Below are 12,724 nucleotides of genomic sequence, written 5' to 3'. Positions count from 1 at the left end.
TATCATTCAATGTGCACTGGATGGCTTTTTTATAGCCTACTGGTCAAAAATAAAATAAAGTATGCTAGGTTTAATTATTTGATATACACGAAAACTAAAAGTATATTTGATAATAATATATTTGACAACGAATCATTTTTTTTTTCTTACATATTTTACTGATTTTTAAATAAAAAGTATACTGTGATACCCATCTCTGAGCTTTTGTTTCTAATTTACGTACATACATTGGTAGATAAATTCAACTCAATATTAAGGATTATTATGCAGTAAATAAATAATATAGATTATTTTTAAAGTTTTATCAAATGATTTAAAACAGGGATGGACAACATCCATGATAAAGAGGGCCAATTTTTTTAGCACTATCATTGGAGGGCTACATGACCACGCACTTCTTATAACTTGATATGACAGACACTACAAATGATTCTCATTAAGAACATATGTGTTGATATCTGTATGTTAATTGCACCAACATATACCTATTTTCGGCATATAGATGCATTTTACCATGTCCTTCAAAAGCAACAAAGACAAAACATTTGCTTCAAAAAAGTGCAAAAAGGAGTTTTTTTATAAAAAAGTTGGCGTAAAAAAACTACTTTGTGCAAATAGGTCACATTCAATAATGTCAACATTAATTAAGCCTAATGAGAGACTTGGGGTTGGGCCTGCTACCTTTCTATGGATTGGATGTCATGTTGTCGCAATGAGCAACAAATGAATCAAAGTATATGTGATTGCTGTTTCTCTCTATGGATTTGATGTACTTCATGTGTGAACTGCACTGAGTGAGGTCGAGGGGTTATGTGTATACCCCGTGCCTCCAGTTGCCCATCCCTGATTTAAAGTGTTTGAGTCATGTAGTTGCCCTTAACTTTTTTGGAGTGAAAGGACAATCCATGACTTTCTACCTATTGTGCTACTACAAACTTATAAGGTCGATTTAATTGAACACTTGTAGTATGATGTATAAATACGAACAAGCAAAGAGTCATTGGCAAACTAAGAGACCCGAAATTGAAACAGTCTTTAACCCTATACAAAAAAAGAAAGAAAAAATACAATTGACTAGCTTTCTTATAGAAGTTATAGGTATATATATAAAGTGTATAATACTACTCAACTCCAATGAAGGACGAAAATAAAAGAAGAAAGGCTGACACGACCTCACAGGTCGCACACAATAGGAAAGCATCTATAATTAAAACAAGACTCTGAATAATACGATACACAATTTTTTTGGATACATTTTTTTTCTTCTCTCTTTCTTTAATAAATGTTATTGTGTATTTGAAGCCAAAATTCGGGAGTCAATCCTGTAAAAAGAATTCAGTTGAGCTTCTTCATTTCGTAGTGTCAGATCATCTTCTTTACCCACGTCGTAGAAGAGCGTGACTCACCACCGGACAAACCAATTGTTTCATCAATAGTTTCTTTGTCCCAAAAAGTAGTTGTATTTCCTTTGCTTTGCTCGACTCAAATAGGTACGTTATTTCAATATCATGTAAAAAAACTATGTAAAAATTAAAATTGCAAGCTGCCATAACTAAAAAAAAAGTTACTTTTTTTACATCTATACATACATATAAAAGTACTTTAGCTAATTATCTGAAATACTGAGAATGATTAGGAATTTCTACCTTTAATTAAATATTCGTAGTATTAACCCCCAGAATCCCTACGTGTCTCAGTCCACATGTGAATATTCATCAGTCAAAATATCACATTGAATTGAGACAAATATTTTTTATATATGATCAAATAGTAGTTTAGAAAAGCATGCGGATTTAAATAAGTGCAAACCTATTATGTAGTTGTTAGAAATTACTCATTTAATACAAATAAATATCACCGTAGATGTAGATGGTTCAGTTATACTTTATGAATTATATTACATACTATATTAATAATACTTCTATTCTATGTATTTAAATATATGTTGAGACTTTTTCAACCCTCTTTTTTCCACTTTTTCCTCATTGACGAATATTTTTATTTTATTTTATTTTTTTGAAAGAAAGTCTGGGACATTTGCCATAACCTCTTTTTAACCTCTCATCTTCCTTTTTCATACAAATATATTATTTATCTCTCTTCCTTTCTTTTTTGCCTTTCCCTTATACAGCAAATGAGTGTATCTAAAAATAAAAGAATGTTTTGTGTATTGTTAGTGCCTCCAATTGTCACTTTTGTTAATTTGATTTATATGCCCAATATTCTATATCCCTGCATGAAATAACTACTTGTATATACATGTACCTATGTAAAGAGACTCCTCATATGAAAAAAGAGTCATCCGTCAAAGGATTATTATAACTATGGAATGCCTTAACTCATATTGCCTGCTGGATTCGTCTTCTTGCATGATAATCTATTCACATCTATATAGGTAATTAATTATTTTTTTGGGGTTGATTGATGATTAATGACTGTACATACCAAAGGGCCTAATAACATGCAAATATGGCAGACACTCACACTTACTTATGTCGTTTATATTTGCACATGATTATTTTTATTTGTTTAAGCAGTCAAAGTGATGTTTAGTCATGTTTGCAGTGAATGAGTCAAAGGGGGGTATTGCTATCTTAAATAGACTGCATTTAACAACTTTATTTACATATATTCTTCATCTTTTTGTTTCAAATTTTTCTTTAATTATTCCTTTAAAATGTCCCTGAAACTGTGCAGAACATTTAGAGAGCAAGATTCCCTTATCATCGTTATGAAATTCTCCTTATAAAGATCATGATTTTTGATAAACAATAGTACCAAAAAAATAAATTAAATCAATACAAATATAAAACCTCTCATTTTAAGAGTATGAATGAAATAATTTAAAGTCATTGAGTTACTAAAGGAGGATTTTGAAGGAATATTTAAAAAAAAGGAAAAACAATTAGTTCAAGAACCCATAATTCCACACATTCAAAAGGTAAACACCTGTTCCTTCACTCTTTGCAGCGAGTTTAAAAGTTATAAAACTTATAAAAGGAGATTTAAAAAAGCAGAAGCAGATAAACATATCTCAGCATGGATGCCATTCGTAAAAAGATGCAATCCCTCAAAATGGAAACAGATACCATGATTGCTCGAGCAAATACACTTGAGACAGAAGCTGCAGAGGGTAACAAAACCGCTGATAAGTTCGACTGTGAAATACGAGATCTCAATAAAAAGATTTCAATGGTAGAATCCAAGTATGATGAAACATTCGAAACATTGGTCAAGGTCGGCTCTCGAGAAGAAGACAAGGATAAACAACTTCATGTCATTGAGGGGGAGAGTGGTACAATGAATCGAAGAATGCTTTTACTCGAAGATGAAGTCAAACGACGAGAGAATGACCTCGCTAAAACCGTTATGGACCTCTGCTCAGCCTCTCTAAACGCAGATACAATCGCCAAAAAAGTAAAAATCCTTCAAACCAAGAACATGAATGATGAAATGTCTCTAGAAGAATTGGATAAGGATCATAAAGAGGCTCGTCATATGGCTGAAGACTCTGATAAAAAGTTTGATGAGATATCGCGAAGACTGGGAATCATGGAAGAAGAATTGAAAAGATCCCTTGAGAGGGCCGCTCTTGCTGAAAAAATGATCGATAAACTAGAGTTGGACTTAAGAGTTGTTGGAGAAAACATGAAGACTCTTGAGGTCGCAGAGGAAAAGGCTCTAAATCGGGAAGAGAAATACAAGGATCAAATCCGTAACTTGATTGATCGCCTGAAGACAGCTGACTCTAGAGCAGAGTATGGAGAAATGAACATCACAAAATTAAATCACCGAATAGATGATATTGAAGATGAAATCGTCAGGGAAAAGTTGAAGATCAAGAAAGTCTCTGATGATTTGAGTGATACATTTGATGATATGCTTACAAGATACTAGATAATCAGTACATTTTAATATCAATTCTTCTCCTCCTTTCTTCCTTTTTTTTTTTTGTTTCTCTCTCTTTCATTTTTTTTTTTTTAATAATAATTTTATAATTTTGTTAAAATGGGCAAAAAGTTACTACCTTTAAAAAAATGCTTTCAAAATCCTCCTTACAAACAATGTTAAACTTTGCATTTCTTCCTAGATACTCATGTACATACATATATATGCATATTGAGTTAGGAAGCCCATCAGAGTACATTAGTAGTAGAATTAACGAAATTTTTTTAGATAGCCTGAAGATCCTTATAACACATCTTCATATAACGAATATCGTAGTTAAGATAAGTACATATAATGATCATTTTTATAATTCATCAAGTAATGAAAAGGACTTATTATTTTGTCAATTAATTTGCTCATTCATTAAGACCAGAGGATATGTCACTGAGCCTTAGTTAGTGCATGATTTTCAAAGCGAAAATGACACCATTAGATTTGGATTGCTTTATAAGTATATATTTAAATAACTATTTTTGTTTTTTTTTCTTTTTGAAAATGTAAAATCAAAAGTATATCAAAATTATATCTTTTAAAAAAGAGACATAAAGAATGGACTCAATCAAGAAGAAGATGCAATCACTCCAAACGGAGACAAATGCTGCACTTTCTCGTGCCAATGAGATGGAAAAAATTGCTTCAAATGCAAATAAAAAAGCAGATAAAAACGACGAACTTGTCCGCGAGCTCCATCGAAAAACCCATCTTATTGAAGTTACTTTTGATGAAACACTAGAAACACTCAATTCAACTCTTACCAAGTTAGAGGAAAAGGAAGTTAGTCTGGCAATTCAGGAAGAGGAAATTTTTGCCATGGCCAGACGTCTGGCCTTACTTGAGGATGAACAAAAGAAAACAGATCAAAAGATTGGGGTGGTCATTACAGACCTAGCAAAGTTCTCCCAAACAGCCGACTCCATTTTCCGCAAGTCAAAACAACTTGAGCAAAGAAATATCCAAGATGAGGAAATCATGGAGCAAATGGAGGGTCAAACTCGTGAAGCCAAGCGAATGGGAGATGACTCGGATCAAAAGCTGGATGAAATGACTCGTCGGTTGGGTGTGATGATGGAGGAACTAAGACGCTCTGAGGAGCGTGCAGAACAAGCAGAAACCACTATCAAAGAGCTAGAAGATGAGCTACGTGCTGTTGGTGAGAGCATGATGGCTCTTGAAATATCAGAAGAGAAGGCCAATACCCGTGAGGAACGATTCAAGGATCAAATCAAAGCTCTTTTGGAGAAATTAAAAGGAGCAGAAGGAAGATATGAATATGGAGAGATGAATATCACCAAGTTGAATCATCGAGTTGATGACTTGGAAGATGAGATTTACCGCGAAAAGTTGAAAATCAAAAATATATCTGATGATTTAGATGACACTTTCGATGCCATTATGACTAGATACTAAATAGCCAAGAATGTATTCTTCTCTTCTTTTCTTCTTCTTTTCTTTTCTTTCCGTTTCTTTTAATAATCTCATGCACTGTTTATTTTTGTAAAAATGATCAATTTATGTAGTCTGATATTCGAAAGCTCCTGGGGAAATCATGATAATTTCAAGGCTCTAAAACTGACCTTCCCTCTTTTACTATATTTTTTTCTTTTGCCCGTTTTTGCAAGTTGAATTTCACCCAAAAATGAAGTAAACATTTATATAAACAATCTCTATCTATCTTTTTCTGTCTCGTATTTTCCCCGGTTTCTTAACAATACCCTTCTTCTTTTTTTTTTTTTTTTGCTTTTTTAACTCTCCCATTTTCAATTATGTTATTTTTTTCCTCACAACTCGCAGTTTTTTTTTATATTTAAGTTTATCACCTGAGACACATTTAAAAAAATGTACTTATAAGCATATATATATATAATCTCTTGGACATATTTTTTAAAATATATATAATCATAGCTCTTAAAAAATGACAATGAACCTCTGTTGTGTTTTTGTCTCATTATTTGTCCGTCATTCACGTTTTTGTTTTGATTTTCATATGTCTTTCCTTGTTTATCCCATGTTTGTCTTCTTTCTCTGTACACATCTTATGGATTCGGAGTGAACGAATTAAGGGTAAGTAATTAGTTTGAATCCTCTTTCTCCTGGATCATTCCTCGTTGGTTTTCATCATGTTCAAATCCCACATGGATTAACGAATGGTTTTCGAATTTCCTTGTAGATTTATTAACTATAAAATTAATGAACACTCAGTATTTGGATTCAAAAAATATTGTCCAGTCAAAGTTTCTTTGTTGTATGTTTTTGAATATTTAATGTGCACTCGCAGAATTCAGGGTAAAAAACAAGTTTTTTTATATTTGTTTCTTTTTATTTTCCTGCCACCTATCAAAACACTTTCTATTTTCCTATCCCTTGCCAAACCCTGTCTCTATATAGATTAAAGAATCAAAATGGACGCCATTAAGAAGAAGATGCAATCCCTTAAAACAGAAACAGATAATCTGTTCCAACAAATCTCCTCTCTTGAGGGTGAAACCAAACAGGCCAATGATGTTGCTAACCAATGCGAATGTGATATTCGGGATATTAGCAAGCGTATCACATGTCTTGAGTCGGATTATGATGATACCAACGACAAGCTTACAGCCACCATCACCTCTCTGGAAGAGAAAGAAAAGAACTTGAAGACTACTGAAGAGGAGGTGAACGCCATGACTCGTCGACAAATGCTCATGGAAGAAGAAGTCAAAAAGGCAGATAGTGCCCTTGCGGACACCGTGACCAAACTTGCTCTTGCCTCCAAAGAAGCTGACTCTATTTTGAAAAAGGTGAAATACTTTGAGAGCAAAACCATGAGGAACGAGGTTGAGATCGAGGAGCTTGACAAGACCTTGAGAGAAACAAAGAAAATGGCCAATGACTCAGAACAAAAGCTTGATGAAATGACTCGCAGATTGGGTGTTCAAGAAGAAGAATGCAAGAGATCCACTGAGAGAGCTGAGACCTCTGAATCCAAAATTGTTGAGTTGGAGGAAGAATTGGCCACCGTGGGCGAGAACATGAAGCAATTGGAAATCTCTGCAGAGAAAGCACAACAGCGTGAAGAGAAACTCAAAGAACAAATCCATGCACTCATTACCAAATTGAAGATGGCAGAAGCACGCTATGAGTACGGTGAGATGAACATCACCAAATTAAATCATCGTATTGATGATATTGAGGATGACATCTATAGAGAGAAACTGAAGATCAAGAAGGTCTCTGATGAATTGGACGACACCTTTGACGACATGCTCAGCAACTACTAAAACAAAACTTCCTAACAACATTTTATTACTAAAATGATAAATGCATTCATATAAATGTGCATGTCTTTTAATGAAAATCTTTGTTTGAAAGTTTTTTCTTTTTATGTCACTCTCGGCAAAAAAAGAAGGAACTTTAAAACATGATATCCCCTTTCAATCAACATAATAATACTTTTTCACATTAATTAATGCTGAATGTGACTTTTTTTTTGTCCATTTGTTCATAAAGAAAAGAATATATTTAATGTGTATCAATGTAAAATGTTTCAAGAGGCGTTTTATTTGTGCATGTTTGTGTGTAGACCTTTTTTGTGTGTCTTTCTCCTTCTTCTTCTTCACCACCATTTTCCAACACTCTTCCTCTCGAATTGATTCTCTTCCAATTTACATATAGACGTTATAAATACAAAAACATTCTTAAAATTTTATAAAGTGTTTCAACTACGTAGTTCCCATTGATAATGGATAGTATACATAGTGTCACTGTTGCCATTAAAAACATACAATCATATATCTCAAAGCTATATAATAATCTAGTCACCCCTCTATCTTGCTGTTTTAACAATGCATAATAATGGAAGGTTGAACTGTATTCCATTTTTTCCTAAAATGGGCGTTAGAGATTTATATATATACTCTACGTTTTGAAAAACGCCCAATCAAACATAATATATTGGATATTTTATAGATTATATAAGGCGTTTTTTTTTATATTATACACACGTATATATTGTGATAAATCTTATTTAAATATACATTAGGTTTTTTCTGCGATAACTAATTGTAACGCCCTGTATTAAATAACATTATTTCTCAGACAACAAGAAAATGCTAACCTTTTGACTTTTCCCCTCATTTAGAGTGCATTAAATTCTGAACAAATCAACAATTAATCATGCAGTTATATTCAAAAATGAAATAAAGGTGATATGATCAAAAAATGGGTTTCTCATATATATAAAAAAATATATTTATATTATGAATTCAAAAATAAATATAATGAGTCATTTACAAAAAATCATGCATGCTTTTCAAGCCAATTGCACCTTTAAGAACAATTCTTCAATTTTTGTCCCTTATTTAATTGCATTGTAGTCATATGACCCCATGTATAAAGATTTTACTTAGATAGACGAGCACATATGTATATCTCACCAACCAATTGCATACATTAATATTTATGTAGATATTTGCATCCTCTAATTGTAGTTTATTCTTTTCTTTTTTTCATTAACTAACTTATAAATCATAAACCATCACTTCCTTTTCCTCAATGCCAATCAATAGCCAAAGTAAAACTCCACCATGGACGCCATCAGGAAGAAGATGCAGTCTCTCAAATCTGAGACAGATGCCCTTTACGCAACCATTAACAAATTTGAAACTGAAACAAAGGAAGCCAATGCTCGCTCAGATCAATTTGAGTGTGACATCCGTGACTTGGGGAAAAAGTCTCAATCCTATGAGGTAGAGTTTGATGAAACCAATGACAAATTGACCAAGGCCCTTGAATCCTTGGAGGAGAAAGAAAAGGCCTTCAAGAACGCCGAGGAGGAAGTTGGTGCACTTTCTCGTCGTATCATGTTGATGGAAGAAGAAGCCAAGAAGGCTGAAACCACCCTTGCTGATACTGTTACCAAATTGGCCTATGCCTCCAAGGAAGCTGATGGTATCTTAAAAAAAGTAAAATACTTTGAAAATAAGACCATGAGAAACGAAGTTGAACTTGAAGAGGGTGACAAAAACTTAAGAGAAACCACTAAAATGGCCTCTGACAACGAACAGAAACTCGATGAACTCACTCGTAAGCTCGGTGTTCAAGAAGATGAATGCAAAAGAGCCACTGAGCGTGCTGAACTCGCTGAAGCCAAGCTTAAGGACGTTGAACAAGAACTCGAAACCGTTGGTGAGAACATGAAACAACTCGAAATTTCTGCTGAAAAAGCCACTGAGAGGGAAGAAAAGTTGAAGGACAAGATTCACCAATTAATGGAAAGATTGAAGGCAGCTGAGGCCAGATACGAGTACGGTGAGATGAACATCACCAAGTTGAATCATCGTATTGACGACATTGAAGATGAAATCTACAGAGAGAAGCTTAAGATCAAGAAGGTTTCTGATGAATTGGACGACACCTTTGATGACATGCTCACCAACTACTAAATATGAGTTTCCTTTTCTTTCATCTCTTAATTCTTTCTTTCTCAAAAAAAAAAAATATTCCTCAAAATTTATATTCTCTTTTATTTTGACTATTTTTAGTAACAAGAATATGAAATTTACTTTTAAGCTAAAACAAAGTAACCAAGAATAAAGTTATAATAGTTATTGTTGTATATTAAATCATTGCCAGGTTGTTTTTTCACTTTCTAGTTCTACAACACGAATAAAACATTTTTAATGTCAACACATGTATCATGAAAATTTATTTCTTCAAACAACACACTGTCAAAACGATTGAATGAAATTTTTTTCATAGTCCTAAAATGATGAAAAAATATATATACAAATTATGATTTAAGATCTTTAAATATATATTTCAAAAAAATAATTACATAATTAATTTATCCTTGACTTGGAAAAAAAAAGAAGCTCTTATCTTAAAGTTAAGTTGTAAAAGATACTATCAAAAATAAAAATGATTACATAATTAATTTAATTTTTTTTTAAATTTACATTTATCTTGAGAAGAAGGAAAATTAATTATTTGATAAAAAATATTTAATTTTGTATATACATTGTATTAAACTTTGAAATGGAGCCAAATTTAAAATGAATCATACAAGTAATTCGATAAAAGTATGACATTTTAACCTGAAGATGTTTCAATCATATCATCAAATACTTTAAAGAAAACACCATTTTTCTTCTTTAAGATCCATAAGAGGGATACATTTATCATAGAATTTTAGACTAGGGTAGAATTGAGTGTTTTAAGAATAAAAAGAATAGGATTCATGTAATAATGAAACTTATTAAGGAGTGATGAGCCTAGGCACTTAAAAAAAATTAAAAAGATTAATGTTGCTTCAATTTATCATCATTTATTAATAAATTTTACTGCATTAAATCAACAAATCAAGACTTTAGGAATGTTTTATCCCGTTAATCTCTATCGACCATCACTAATGGTAGTTTTTAACTTACGAAAAGAACTTTCATCATCATAACCATTGATTATACAGCCAACCTTTTGCATAAATGGAAGATAAGGATTTTGCTATTTGGCACAAAAGTATTTTTCATTTGTTGCAACATTCATGAGGCATTATTCGCCAGTCAATTTTGATCCGAATTTCCTCCTCCACTAATTGTTTGTTGTTAAAATCTGGCTCCTTCACATATCTGACCATGTAAATCATAACTCTGATGGCATCAAATACATAGTTTTCCCTCCAAATAGAGAGCCTAATGAAGGAAGATTTTAGCAAGGAGATTTTCCATGGAAAAATATCATCAAAAGCTATTATATAAATACAAATTTGCTTCATTTATTTCATACCCGTTTAGAAATTGAGCAATTTTCGCACAAAAAGGACAAATTAAGGGATCGCTCAAAAATCCTAAATCTAGTGCTGAGTAAGACCGCAAGAAGCAAACAATTTGAAATATATGTGACGCCATTTATTGTTTCCTAAGTATGACCACAAGAACACCACCCCTACCGTCAAGCCTGGGGTGGAAACATTATGGTGTGGTGGTGTTTCTCTGCTAAGAGGAAAGGACGACTTAACTGCATTTAAGGGAGGAGGAACAGAGCCATACAATAATGTAAATCCGACGCGCTTTTTTTAGCTGGCCCGTTAATTTGTAATTGGTAGTATAAAACATAAATTTCCCTTTTCTTAGCAGTTGTCATTATTATTTAATTCCTGAGTAGTGATCATCTTTTCCTAAATAGATTCACAACCTGTTTGAACGTTTGTGTGTGGTCATAAAAGATAACTCTGATGATTTGGAAGGAGCGTAACCCTGAGGATTTGTTGCAGAGTTATACTTGTAAGTCCTTGTTAGACTCAGAGTAAAATTAAGGATAGACATCGGAGTAATTCTGGCAAATGTCCTTGTTTATATCCTTTTCTCCTTCCTCTCTTGTCACAGTTGATTGTAGCTGATCTGATGAAACGTCATGAGCATTATTTTCCTCTCTCCACCCAAACATTTTTCTAATTGTCAGGGTTACCATATTGATTTACTTACATGCCCATTCCACAGTGGATTTTCACCTTTAGAGCAATGTAATTTTTAAAAAAATTGGCGCAACCTCTTTCCCTCAGATCAAGGGGTCTGAAAATGGCCGATTAATGGCTATTCCAGCACGACAATAAATCCCAACATACGGTTCATAGCAACAAAGGAATGGCAGAAGAAGAAACACATTAAGGTAAAAGAGTGGCCTAACCAGCCTCCGGATCTCACCCCCAAATAAAATCTTTATCTGTTGGCAAACTTACAAATCGGCAAAGGATCAAATACTTATTTACTCCACGTATGTAAAGAGTCGCGTGGTACAGGAATACTGACCCATTTAATACGGTATTTGAAACGTCATTATTCAATAAAGGTATTGAACCAGCGAATTTGTAGCCTCAAATTCCAAATTAAATCCCTCCATTCCACTCCAAAAATGAAATATCATTTAAAAAAATACTATAACAGAAATAGATTTTAATGAAAAATTATTCAAATTTCTAAATTCCTCCTACCAATTTTGATACGGGAGCATGTACGATAATATTGGTATCGTAACAACAATGGTACCAATAGGCATATATAAATATGGCACTACTTTAAATATTTTATGTTTCATTATCGGATAGGGGTAATAGAAACACAATGCCGAGTGGATATTTTACTCGGAACACTGATCTTATTGAAATCTATATCGTTAATAATGAAGTTTGATATTGATTATTATAAATAATATTATTAGAATGATTTCTTCCCATTTACTGAGCACGTATCCGATAAATAATGGGACTCCATGTACCAAAAATTGTACATATGATGTAGGCTTGAATATTTCATCTGACATATAAATTACTTTTTTACCATTCTATATCATTTTTTTATAAGCGACTGTCAATCTAATTTAAATATGTAAATGAGGATATTTTGAGCTAATATTAATTCGTGTTTTTATGCATACATTTTATGCATAGATATACGAGTACATATTATGTATCTATTTAAAGTCTCAAAATTTTCACGATTTGGCAATAATTATATTTTTTTGTGAAATAATCCCGAGGAAAGGGGAGTGGACTGGAAGAGAAGAATCCATTAAATTAATTATCATGCTTTAATAATAGAAGCGCTCAAGTCCAATAGGTTACAAAAGGTGCGTTCCTTTCAAGAATTTATTTATATTTTGTTTTTTGCTTGGAAGACGTGTAAATTGTGCATGGGGAATGAGTTTGATGGACGTTGCAAAAAATAGATTTACACAATCATTATTCCTATTTCGGGAACCTATTTATTCATCTTCCAATCCATCATGTTTGATGTAAGATAAATAC

The 12,724-nt window shown here is 32.7% G+C and overlaps 3 protein-coding genes across 5 annotated transcripts; all 3 read left to right on the top strand.

The window, feature by feature from the left end:
* The first annotated feature begins 1,005 nt into the window (after positions 1-1,005).
* On the top strand, positions 1,006-9,612 carry LOC121121622 (uncharacterized). 2 transcript variants are annotated; one of them, XM_040716584.2, is made up of 2 exons: positions 1,006-1,490; positions 8,493-9,612. In XM_040716584.2, the coding sequence occupies exon 2, from the start codon at positions 8,511-8,513 to the stop codon at positions 9,366-9,368; it is 858 nt and encodes a 285-aa protein (XP_040572518.1). In that variant the 5' UTR covers positions 1,006-1,490; positions 8,493-8,510; the 3' UTR covers positions 9,369-9,612. The 2 variants fall into 2 exon arrangements, with proteins under 2 accessions (XP_040572518.1, XP_040572519.1); XM_040716585.2 differs by having other exon boundaries at positions 1,252-1,490; positions 6,334-9,612.
* LOC121121623 (tropomyosin) lies at positions 2,157-5,871 on the top strand. Of its 2 annotated transcripts, none has more exons than XM_071890045.1 (2): positions 2,157-2,395; positions 2,971-5,871. In XM_071890045.1, exon 2 carries the CDS (start codon positions 4,498-4,500, stop codon positions 5,353-5,355), a length of 858 nt encoding a protein of 285 aa, XP_071746146.1. In that variant the 5' UTR covers positions 2,157-2,395; positions 2,971-4,497; the 3' UTR covers positions 5,356-5,871. The 2 variants fall into 2 exon arrangements, with proteins under 2 accessions (XP_071746146.1, XP_040572521.1); XM_040716587.2 differs by having other exon boundaries at positions 2,189-2,395; positions 4,487-5,871.
* Positions 3,040-3,897, top strand: LOC139904687 (tropomyosin-like). The gene has a single exon (XM_071889806.1). It carries the CDS (start codon positions 3,040-3,042, stop codon positions 3,895-3,897), a length of 858 nt encoding a protein of 285 aa, XP_071745907.1.
* Positions 9,613-12,724: the final 3,112 nt, after the last annotated feature.

The sequence above is a fragment of the Lepeophtheirus salmonis genome, chromosome 7, assembly GCF_016086655.4.
Source record: "Lepeophtheirus salmonis chromosome 7, UVic_Lsal_1.4, whole genome shotgun sequence".
In the NCBI taxonomy this organism is placed as follows: domain Eukaryota; kingdom Metazoa; phylum Arthropoda; class Copepoda; order Siphonostomatoida; family Caligidae; genus Lepeophtheirus; species Lepeophtheirus salmonis.
The sequence above is the reverse complement of the archived record's forward strand: the minus strand, read 5'-3'. Positions and strand labels throughout refer to the sequence as shown.